Source organism: Neoarius graeffei, chromosome 1 (assembly GCF_027579695.1).
Source record: "Neoarius graeffei isolate fNeoGra1 chromosome 1, fNeoGra1.pri, whole genome shotgun sequence".
Taxonomy (NCBI): domain Eukaryota; kingdom Metazoa; phylum Chordata; class Actinopteri; order Siluriformes; family Ariidae; genus Neoarius; species Neoarius graeffei.
The window spans coordinates 7,275,606-7,287,010 of NC_083569.1; the positions used below are offsets into that span (position 1 = coordinate 7,275,606).

Genomic DNA, 11,405 nt, shown 5'->3' on the forward strand with positions numbered 1-11,405 from the left:
GTCGTCTTCTCGCCACTTCACATAGACGTACGGTATCACAGTGCTGTTGGATTCTGATTGGTCAGTTTTCAAACCTTCGTTGCTTTTAATAAAGTTTCTTGCTCTTTCCACTCCCTTGCTCATCCTCAAACCTGTGTGAGAGACATGGAAGAATTTTCCATGACACCTGAGATTCCTGAATTCACCCGTGTGTGTGTGTGTGTGTTAGTTACATATTGACCCAAGTGTCATTGTCGTAAAATGCAATACGGCCCATTTTACGATCTTTCTTTTTCAACCAGCCTCGATCCACCCATGTTTTAGTTTCTTCATATTCACAGGACGGAAAGACTTCGTTTCTTCTCTTTATCTTTTGCTCCTTTATCACATTTCATCAGGCAGGTATGAAATATACAGACATCCTATAATTTTCTTTGACTTCAGACTTGAGCATGGAGAAGATGAGTGACTGACTGGTATTTCTGGTTTTATCAAATAGAAAATCGGTCATGGATCCAGTTGGTGAGTGAGTTTAATAGCTCGGTCTATTTTATTTAGATTTATTTGTATATATCTTGGCTGCACACGTTATTTGCAGGCTGTGTGGCTCCTCAAGATCTGGCGATGAGACCGGTCGGGTGTCCACCTGGCCTGGAGTACCTAACGCAGGTGAGACCGGACATTATTACGACGTGTACACAGTGAGTGTACTTTTGACACAAACGCTGTGTCACCTGACACCATTAAATATGGATCTGTGTGTGTGTGTGATTGTTCTGTCTATGGGGATCAGCTCGACCAGCTTCTCATTCACCAGCAAGTGGAACTGCTTGAAGGTGAGGGACAAAGAAAGTTAAAACCACACACGAACAATGCTGCTGTTTTGACTTTGGCCTGGTTGGCATGTTAGAGCAACTTCCCGAGCAACTGTCGCTATCTTGATGTTTGTATTTCCAACATGTCTGGCTAAGGTTGAACTGATCAAAGGTCAAACAGCCTCTATGCAGAGTTATTCAGTTGAATTTGGATTCCCATAAAGCACTGAAGTTTCATCAGAAGTAAGGGACTGAGAGCCAGGTTAGGATGAAAGACGGTTTACTAACTGTATGAAGACGACCCAGGCATTCTATAATCTAGACACGTCTGGCTTTTATACTGATTTAGGAGTGCAAAAGGACACACTCTAGACCATATAGATAACGCCCAAGGCTAAGACGGGGGCAAATTCATATCTCTATACCTTTTTAAATTCTGATACCATTTTCCTCTTTTGAGCGAATGTTTATCTGACCGATAGAAGCCGATTTTCCATTCATTCACTCACTAGATGATGTGCAATCATCAGGCAGTGTGCTCGTTGCCCTATTTAGACATCACACCTAGTGGTCAAAAACAGGAACTGCAACAAGTGCTAATATAAAAAAAAAAAACCCAAAAAACTCTTGGGGCAGGAATCGTGCTGCCCCATGCTTGCTCTTTGAACGTTCAGGTTGAGAGTGGGGGAGGGGAAGCAGTCATGATATATTTGTCTGTGACAATGTTGACGGAAAACACACCTTGTTTGACAGCTCAAAACAAACTTCTAGATTGGACTCAGTTCATAGAAAAAAAATCACTAGATACTTGCTTATAGAATAAATCGGGTGTGACGGTGTCATGATTTTTTTTTTTTTGTCGTTATTAAGGTAGTCAAAATGAAAAGACACTTCCTTGCTCTGTAATGCAGCCATTTTAGGATGGGAGTCCAACAACAAGTATCTGGTGAAGAACACACTTGGGCAGCAGGTCTTCTTCGTGGCCGAGGACAACGACTGCTGTAACCGGAACTTCTGTGGACCGCTTCGCTCTTTCGTCCTCCACATTCTGGACAACATGGGGCAGGAGGTGATGACGCTCACGCGACCGCTACGCTGCGACGGCTGCTGCTGCCCCTGCTGTCTGCAAGAGGTACTGCAGTATTACTGCATTTCGGTGCTGGTTTTAACTCATGATGATGGCCAACCTGATACTCAAACGCTTCGATTTCAAGAATTTTGAGACCAGAATAATTCTTAATCTATCTAATCATCAAACTCAAACAAATTATAGTTAGTGCATTTGTATGCAAAGATAAAAAAATAATAATAATTCAAGAAAATGTATTGAAAGTTCTAACAGTGATGTTTTACTGTGTTTAATGGTTGAAATATGGCACCAAACATTTGTATTTTGGTTACATTTCAAAATAACTGACTTTCTGGTCATATTATTGATGGGGGATGTTTTTGTGTTCGTAAAGTCAGGATGACGTACATAAGGTTTTTTTTTTTTTTAAATATATATATTCAACTGAATGTGCTGAAACAAATTTTCAGGTTTGACATGACCAAAATTTCTGTGACTGAAACCTTGATTTCCACTTCCAGCTCGAGGTGCAGTCTCCACCGGGCATTCCTATTGGGTACGTGATTCAGACGTGGCACCCTTACTTGCCCAAGTTCACCATTCAAAACGAGCAGAAGCAGGATGTTCTGAAGATCGTGGGGCCTTGCTGCTCCTGCAGATGGTGTTCCGATGTGAATTTTGAGGTAGAATTCAGTCACTCTGATTATTTTGCCACATTAACATTTGTGCTCTTCAGGAAAATGAGTGTGATAAGTGACAGTTTAAGATCGAAGAGATTGGGGTGAGCCTCTGGGAGTTGTGCTTATGCATAATCCTTTGGTTGCTATTATAGAATCAATTTTATGATGGATTGTGGAAGGATGCCAATATTTTTGGAGTCTTTATATTTAAAAAATATCCCCCAAATGATTCCACCGACCAATCTGAAGGACCAATCCTTCAGAGCGGTCTGAAGAAACTCTCCATAGGATTGGTCAGTGGAATCATCTGGGGGGATTTAAATTTTTTTTTTTTTAAATATAAAGACTCCAAAAATATTGGCACCTTTCCACAATCCATCAGAAAATGAGTAAATCCGTACTCAGTGGCAAAGTCCTTGAAAAGTGAACAGCTGTACTGCAGCCCATTATCCGACATTACAGTCTCTGGTATCCCATGGCAGCTGAATACATCCTTGAGGGCAGCCACAACCGTGTCAGCAGAAGCTACGTTGAGGTGGGCTACCTCTATGTAGCATGAAAAGTAGTCCACTACGAGAAGGTAGGACTTTTTCTCCCCGAAGAATAAGTCTGAGCCTACGCGTTGCCAGGGTCTCGCTTGCATGGATGTGGTCAGCAAGGGCTCTCTCTGTTCTGCCCTATGCTATGAGCACATGCTGCAGTTTTCCACCAGCTGACTGATATGCACAGACAGTCCTGGCCACCAGACTGACCGGCGGGCCCTTGCTCTGCACTTGACGATACCTTGGTGTCCACTGTGAAGATCATGAAGGATCTCCCGTGTCATGCAGCACAGAATCACGATCCTATGACCTCTGAGAAGTAGCTGTCCAGCCAAGATAAGGTTATTTTTTTCAGGCCAGAAGGGGGCCAGCGCACACCTTTCTGGCCACTCAGTCTCACAGTATCTGATTAGCTTTGCACAGACAGGGTCAGCTTTCAGTTTCTCTTTGATTACCTTTAATTTGGCTTCTGTGGCCAGAAGGCTCTGAGTGACTGCATCCATGAACATTTTGACATCTACCTTGTTCTCCTTTTCCTCCTGTTTGAAAGTGTGCTCCACAGAGACCCTTGATAAAGTGTCTGTGGTTATCAAGCACTTACCAGGCACGTGAATGATGTCAAAAGGGAGCCTCAGCAGCCTCAGCCTGAATCTCAGCACTCTTGGGGGAAGTTTGTTGAGAGCCTTGGTGCTTAGCAATGGCACTAGTGGCTTGTGGTCTGTCTCCAATCTGAATCACGTGCCCATGTAGTTTGCCAAAGCTTCTTTCTCTATCTGTGCATAATGTTTTTCAGTGTCTGACATAGCTCTGGAGATGAACACGGTGGGTTTCCATGTTCCATCTGGTTGCTCTTGGGTCAAGACCCCCCCCCAGTCCAAACAATGAGGCATTGTCAGACAAGAACATTTCAGCTGTTGGTGAATAGTCAGCCAACACTTGTGGGGAGCTCAGTTCTACCTTCAGTCTTTGAAATGCCTCCTTCTGTGGCGCTTCCCAACATGACTCGTTCTTTCCACAGAGCAGGTCTTTGATTGGGCGTGTGTAAGGTGGGGCAAAAACTTAGTGAGGTGGTTGGCCATTCCCATCATTCTCTTCACACCTTCGACATCAGTTGGTTCAGGCATCTCTTGTATCACTCTGATCTTGCCTGGGTCTGGTGTTGCACCGTCTGCGGTGACACGGCGGCCCAGGAATATTATGCTGTCTTTGGTGAACTCACATTTCTATCCATTTAACATCAGTCCCTCTCCCTGAAGTTTCTTTAGGACCTGACGCAGTCTCTCATTGTGCTGGGCCCTGTTCTCAAGTATGTCATCAGCACGACACACAATGCCTGCAATTCCGAATGGCAAGCGATTAAATGCATATCACCCGAACGGGGTGATGAAAGTTGGCAGGAGCTTGCTTTCTTCTAACCACAGGATCTGCCAGAAGCCAGAGGTTGCATCCAGCTTTGTGAAGACTTTTGCCCCAGCAAGCATTGAGTGTATGGTCAACTGCTGGGAGAATGTGTCTCTCTCTCTCTCTCTCTCTCTCTCTCTCAGAATCCGCTCGTTTAGGTGTGTCAAGTCCACGCACAGCCATATCGGTATTTTCCCATGGGGCTTGGGCACTACGACCATGCCAGCACACCATGGTGTGGGTTGTGTCACTTTGGAGATCACACCCATACTGTCCATGCAGTTCAGTTCTGCTCTCACCTTGTCATGCAGAGGGAGAGGCACATGGTGCGGAGATGACGGGACATATAGGACAGCAGCTGGTTCCAACGCGATTGGAGTAGGGCTCCTTTAATTTCCCTAATCCAGAAAATATGGTGCGGAAATGAGCTTTGAAGTCCTCCTGTCGGGCTTCCACCGTATGGACATGCTTCACCAGTTTGAGAGCCATTATTCCCGGGAGACCTAAAAGAGGCTTTGACCATTCTTTAACAACATACACAAATTGTTTAGGTGTTCTCTCTTTGATTGTCAGGTTCCCCTCAAAACATCCAGTGTGAGATATCCTGGTCCATACAACACCTTACAAGGCTGTTTCGGTGCTCCGTGTATTTTACTGGAATAGGTGCTGCCTGGGATTGCAGTAACTGCTGCTCCTGTATCCAGTTTGAACACCGTCTCCTCAACATTCAACTGCAACACTCCAATCCATTCCTCCTCCTCTTGACTCCCCACGTACTCCTGTGTAATATCATGCACACCCTTGGTTGACCTGCATTTATTTTTTTGCGAAATGTCCCTTTTTATGGCATTTCCTACACTCCGCCTCACGGGTGGGACAATCTTTCCAGAGGTGTCTTTCAGTATTGCTACATCCTGCTGACTGGCTATCTGTTTTCTCTTTTATCCCTTGCTGTCCTTTGCTGTGTTTTTTGTATATTGCTTCAACATGCCCTGTTGCTGGCTCTGTCCGACTTTCGTCATTGCTTTTGCTAATGTCAGATCTGGGTCTAGCTGCAAACTTTGACAGCTTAGCGTCTTGTACGCTGACCACTATTCTGTCTCTTATCAATTCTTCTCTCAGGGCTCCAAACTGACAGTGTTCTGCAAGCGTGTACAGCAGTTATGAAAGACTCTCGCCCAGCTCTTGAATCCGACAATTGAAGCATGCTCTTTTGAAGATAATGTTCTACTGGTGTTTCTCGAACGCCTCTGTGACTAACCTGTAAGACTTTTTCTTGGCTGCTGTCAGAGGTAAAACATTGAGGATATCTTGGGCATAGTCACCGACCGCGTACATGAAAGCATTCACTTGAAACTCCTCTGACTGCTTGTCCAGCTGTGATGCTATTCTGTAGTGTTCAAACATCTTCATCCATCTTGCCCAATCATTAGGATTTGAGAAGTCAAACTTGCCTGGGGGGTTTAGCTGCAGAGCTAACTGTGGCTGTAGCACCTGTTGCTGCCATGCTCACTCGTTATCCATTTTTCTTTAGGTGTTGGGTGTAATTCGTCTTAACGTCATTCTTCTGACACTATGTTATCGCTATACTGTGTGTTCACTACAAAGAACAAGATGGAGAGCGGAGTCACGTTCAACATGTTTACTATAGCAGAACCGGAAAACAGTGTCCCATTCAATGGGTCTATGTTACACCATCAGTATAGCTCAACTATATTCTTTACAGAACAGGGTGTCTGCCTCTTGACCGGGCGGTCGGGTCATACCAAAGACCATCATAAAACTAGTACCTACTGCCGTCTGGCAAGACACGCTGCAATACAGACGTGAGGGGAGTCAAACTCTTATAGTTACCAGAGGACTAGCTCCCCCACCGTAACCCTAGCTGTACAGGCGAGAGGCCAAGGGCTAACGAATTGGAGATCAGCGCTGCACCCATGCACCTTAAGGAAGTGGGTAGTACTTGGACAGGAAACTGCCTGGGAAGACCACATCCTGGCACAGAAGGAACTTTGACTTTCGAATTAGCCTAACCTGCATGTCTTTGGACTGTGTGGGAAACCGGAGCACCCAGAGGAAACTCACGCAGACACGGCAAGAACATTCAAGCTCCACCCAAAAAGGCCACTGGGCTCAAACCCAGAACCTTCTTGCTGTGAGGTGACGGTGCAAACCACTACACCGCTGTGCTGCCTCTTGATTTCCAAATGACATGCAAAATTTACTTTCATCTGAAAAGAGGACTTTGGACCACTGGACAACAGCCCAGTTCTTTCTGTCCTTAGCCCAGGTAAGACTCTTCTGATGATGTCTCTGGTTCAGGAGTGGCTTGGTATTAGGATTGCGACAGTTGTAGCCCCTTTCCTGAAGACGTCTGTGCGTGGTGGCTCTTGATGCACTGACATCAGCCTCAGCTCTCTCTCTTGCTGTGAGGTGACAGTGCAAACCACTACACCACTGTGCCGCCATTAATTACCATATATGCCATTCATAATGGACAATGTATTTAAAAATAAACACAATGCAATTTCAAGGTACAGTAACTTACTACTACAAAGGAGAACAGCCATTCAGTAGTCTTGATGATCTAATCTAGAGTAAAAGCAGAAGAGATCATGCACAAAACAGTGCATGTAAAATAGTTGGTGGGCCAGAAGGCCTCACAATGAAAAACTTTTTCTGACGGTCTGGCTCTGCTGAAGATTGATTATTCAAATTTGTCTCAAAACACTGATTAAAATATTAACTTTTCAGGCACAGTGGGTTTTTTTTGGTAATAGCCAAGGGATACATTTAATGGATTAAACAGCTTTCAGGTAAGAACTTAAAGGTCATAGGCAACGGTTTTCAATTTATGCACATTTGAAACTTTATATGTTAAAAAAAAAAACCCTCTGTAATTTTCTTCTGGTCCCAAGAAGTATTGTTAATAAGTAATAATTAAAATAAGTTAGTGCAGATTGCGGCGAATTTCGTGACCGCTCAGCGCGTGACGTCATTCAAGACAAACAAACCGCTTGAGTTGAGTCCACTTCTGTTTACTTACATTGCCGCTCAGCTTGAGTGCAGACATGTGTTTGGGAATTTCCAAAGAAAAACCCCCATGCCTTATTGTGGTGCAGTGAACTGTAACAACGGGACCGGTTCAGGAAGAAGTTTTTATCTTTTTCCGGAAGAGGCGGAGAGAGTGGATTGTGCACGTGAAGCCAGAGGGTTGTTTTTTTTTTCCGGAAGAGGAGACGAGGCGGAGAGAGTGGATTGTGCGTGTGAAACAAAATCAAGCAGTCAAAGAAGAAACGGAGCAGCAACGCTCAAGCAAAAAGGAGAAGATTGGAGGTAAACATTTTTACTTTTGCTTGCAATTGACAAGTCAAGAATCCTGAGGGATCCTGTTCAATTATTGTGGAAATGAGACAAATTTCCTGGCTTAGAGTCGGCTATAAATAGGATAATGCTGCGGCTGGCAGGCTAATGTGGCCTATCGGTGCACTGTCAAATAATCGTTCCCTATATCCACTAGGGAGGGCGGTTTAATTATTCTTCAAAAGGGCTCTTATTTAGTATTACGACGAAAGTAGGAATTTATCATAACTACCAGGATAAATTGTTTGGGCACAAGTCTTGTTGAGGTCCGGCGTCACCGCGATCAGAGTTGGCCGAGTCGCTGTCCGCACGGTCAAACCAGTGAGCCACATTCACCGATTGCTTCGCAACGGCCATAGGTTCATACATATATGGTTTCACCTCTCGATATTCAATTTGGAGAGTTCCTACTTCAAAATTGCTATCAGACATTTTACACAACCTCTCACGACCAAAGTCTGTACACGTGTGCTCAGTTCGCAGGTAAACACAGAGCTGCTCCCGGTCTGTTTGGCTTAAATGACGTCACGACAACGGTCCCCTGGTGGTGAAAGTGCGCATAAGTGAGATGTAAGCAAACCTTTGGAAATTGGGCAAAACAGTATATTTTTATTCAATTTTAGGGTGCAAATTAGACACCAGAAAGATTGAATTCGCTTTTTGGGTCATTCTTCTAGACAATAAAGTTGATATTCTACGTTTCACCTCCGACCCTTGCCTATGACCTTTAATGAATATTTGAGGAGGTAATGGTGGAGATCCTAGCCATCGCTGGCAAACATTTCTAATGTTATGATGAATTGAGTCGGAGTGATGATGTTACAAAAAATAAATAAACGAAAAAATTTTTAACCCACTACTGCTAAAACGGTACCACGAACAATGCCAAACATAGCCATTTGAATATAATTCCCACTGACGGAATTGATCTATATTCTTTTACATCCGTTGAGGATACAAATGATTCCCGATCGCCCATAGCTGAATTGACGACCTTGCCTAAATGAGTAGCCTTAATCAAAACATGTAGTCTGCTATACATCGCAGCAAATTATACAAATTACTGACACTTTGGCAACTACTCTGCGAGATATCACACACTGCAGTAGGCTATGGTTTGTTAGATCTCAACACAGTGTGACAAGCAATGTAGCTTACATATTTAAAGGCTAGATGACCGGGTCATTGAGGCCTACAAGAAAAGTTCACCTATCCAGGGGCGGATGAAGCAATCTGTCAAAGGTAAATGAATGAAGGGCTTTAGTTTAGACAAAGATTCTAGCGCTCCGCTAAAAAGTTGTTCCTCGGCTCCACCAATCAAAATACTGGAAAGGCTCTCACCAGAGGTGCGCTAGAACATCTCTGCTATCAGCCTGAGCCCGTCTTAGCGATCCACAAAACAATACACGAGGCGTCTGCTGAAATCTGGTCAAGGTTAAAAACGGGGACGGCGTGAGTAAGCTACGGTAACCTAGCTAAGCCACGCTGACACGTAGCACACAGCATGCAACTCTGACTAGTCTGCCATCAGAGCTGGAGGAGACTAACAGTAAGTGACTTGTTAGCTGTAAAGCGATTTCATTCGTTTTGTATCATGTTGCCCCCCTCAGGTTATCTCGTTAGATGAAAAGGAGTCCGTGGGCCAGATCAGAAAGCAGTGGACAGGCTTTGTAAAAGAGTTTTTCACCGATACTGACAATTTCGGGGTCACCTTCCCGATGGACCTGGACGTCAAGATGAAGGCTGTGCTTCTCGGAGCCTGTTTTCTCATCGTAAGCATTTCTTTGTCCTGTTACTGTAATTGTTAAAAGATGATCACTTCACATTTCCTCCATCTGACTCTGTTTCATTCATTAGGACTTCATGTTCTATGAGCATAACAAATGAAAAAGAAAAAAAAAATCTGAGCAGGACTTCGTTCCTGGGTAAGTTTTGAAAAAAACTCTCTGATTAAATTTTTTTTTTTAAATTTGGATTTGACATCGTTTGTTTTTCTTTTTCAGTTTCACCAGATGATGTCCATGCTTCAGATCTATAAGAAGCGAAACATACGTACGCTCATCGGCCACTTTAAGAGGAACTTGTTCCTGGCTGCAGGAGTGGAACCCAGTGTGGTGCTGTTGCAGGCAGAGATGCTTTTCTGCTCGCCATGATTGTAAAGAGTGATTATTTACGAGTTACTGAATCCTTCCTGGCAAAAAACAACTCGAACCAATCTGTCCATTTTCCTCAAACCTCTCTTATTTCTGAAATACTCAAATCAATCCCTTGACAGCAGCACAACGTGCCTAATAAAGGTGCCAGTGAGTGGATAGCATACAATACATAAAATAAATCTATCTTCTTAAATGATTCAATGTATCTGGACTAGATCTATATTTGTTTGTGTTTTGAATTATAACCTCTAGATGGCATCACAGCACACTGCTTCAGAGCAACAGTCACTGTGCCATTGTTTGTTTATACCCTGTACACAGTATAATCACCTGATGTGTGTCATTTAACGATAAGTTCTTACTTTTTAAACGTCAGGCTTTAATTTGTGCCCAAGAACAGAGGTTTTGTTTAGCAAATAATCTTAAGACTACTAGCTGGATTAGAATCGAGTGTTTTTGAAGCACCATCCTGTTCTTGACCTGGTTAGGAAAAACAACAGGGGTGTGATTGGGGGATGCGTTTGTTTTGATCAATAATGGAGGATTTGTCTAACGGAGGTGTCGAGAGAGAGACACTCGGCCTCCGTATAAAAGACTTGATTGATGTGACTCACTTGACCCAGATCCAAACCATCTGGAGACCCAAGTTCAAATTCCTGTGACCAATGGCTCTACTAAATAAACAAACATTTATCATGTTACCTCTCTTTCCAGTCTCTGTCTCATCCATGTTGGGAGTCTCTCACCCTGTGCATTGAATGAGAACGGTAACGGACCCAAGATGCAAACTCTCACTCTACCAGTGACCCAGATATACCAAGTCAAGTCAACTTTATTGTCAAATATGCTATACATGCTCGACTTGCAGTACAGATGAAATATCAGTCCTCTCTGACCCACGGTGCAAACTGGCAATGCAATAAATAAAAATAGAATAATTGAAAAAAACCAAACAGTATAAACACTCTAGATAGGAACTAGACATAGACTAAACACTCAAACAATATAAACAGTATAAAGAAACAGTATAAACACTAGATAAGAACAAGACAGACTAAACACTCAGACAATATAAACACTCTAGATATGAACTAGACCAAACACTCATATACATACGTACACACACACACAGGTACAAATAACCAAACAGTCAAGGGCACTTGAGGTATAGCAGGTAAACATGAAATAAGCAGTATAAACAAATTAGCAGCTGTTAAGATGAGGTAGTGCGGAATAGTGCAAATGAACGAGGTAAAGAGATGTGCGGTCCCTGAGTTCAGTGTGTTAATGAACGATGAGATGTACGGTATGTGTGTGTGTTGGGGGGGAAACTGTGAGGATGACATGTCAGATGCTGAAGGGGGGGTGTGCGAGCAGAGTCTGTGGTGGGGGGAGGAGGG

The 11,405-nt window shown here is 43.6% G+C and overlaps 1 protein-coding gene across 2 annotated transcripts; it reads left to right on the plus strand.

Annotated features, from left to right (window-relative positions):
* The first annotated feature begins 88 nt into the window (after positions 1-88).
* LOC132891491 (phospholipid scramblase 2-like) lies at positions 89-10,706 on the plus strand. 2 transcript variants are annotated; one of them, XM_060929128.1, is made up of 9 exons: positions 89-381; positions 479-501; positions 578-648; positions 773-815; positions 1,706-1,926; positions 2,385-2,546; positions 9,460-9,621; positions 9,707-9,774; positions 9,853-10,706. In XM_060929128.1, the coding sequence occupies exons 2-8, from the start codon at positions 489-491 to the stop codon at positions 9,734-9,736; spliced, it is 702 nt and encodes a 233-aa protein (XP_060785111.1). In that variant the 5' UTR covers positions 89-381; positions 479-488; the 3' UTR covers positions 9,737-9,774; positions 9,853-10,706. The 2 variants fall into 2 exon arrangements, with proteins under 2 accessions (XP_060785111.1, XP_060785103.1); XM_060929120.1 differs by having other exon boundaries at positions 89-501.
* Positions 10,707-11,405: the final 699 nt, after the last annotated feature.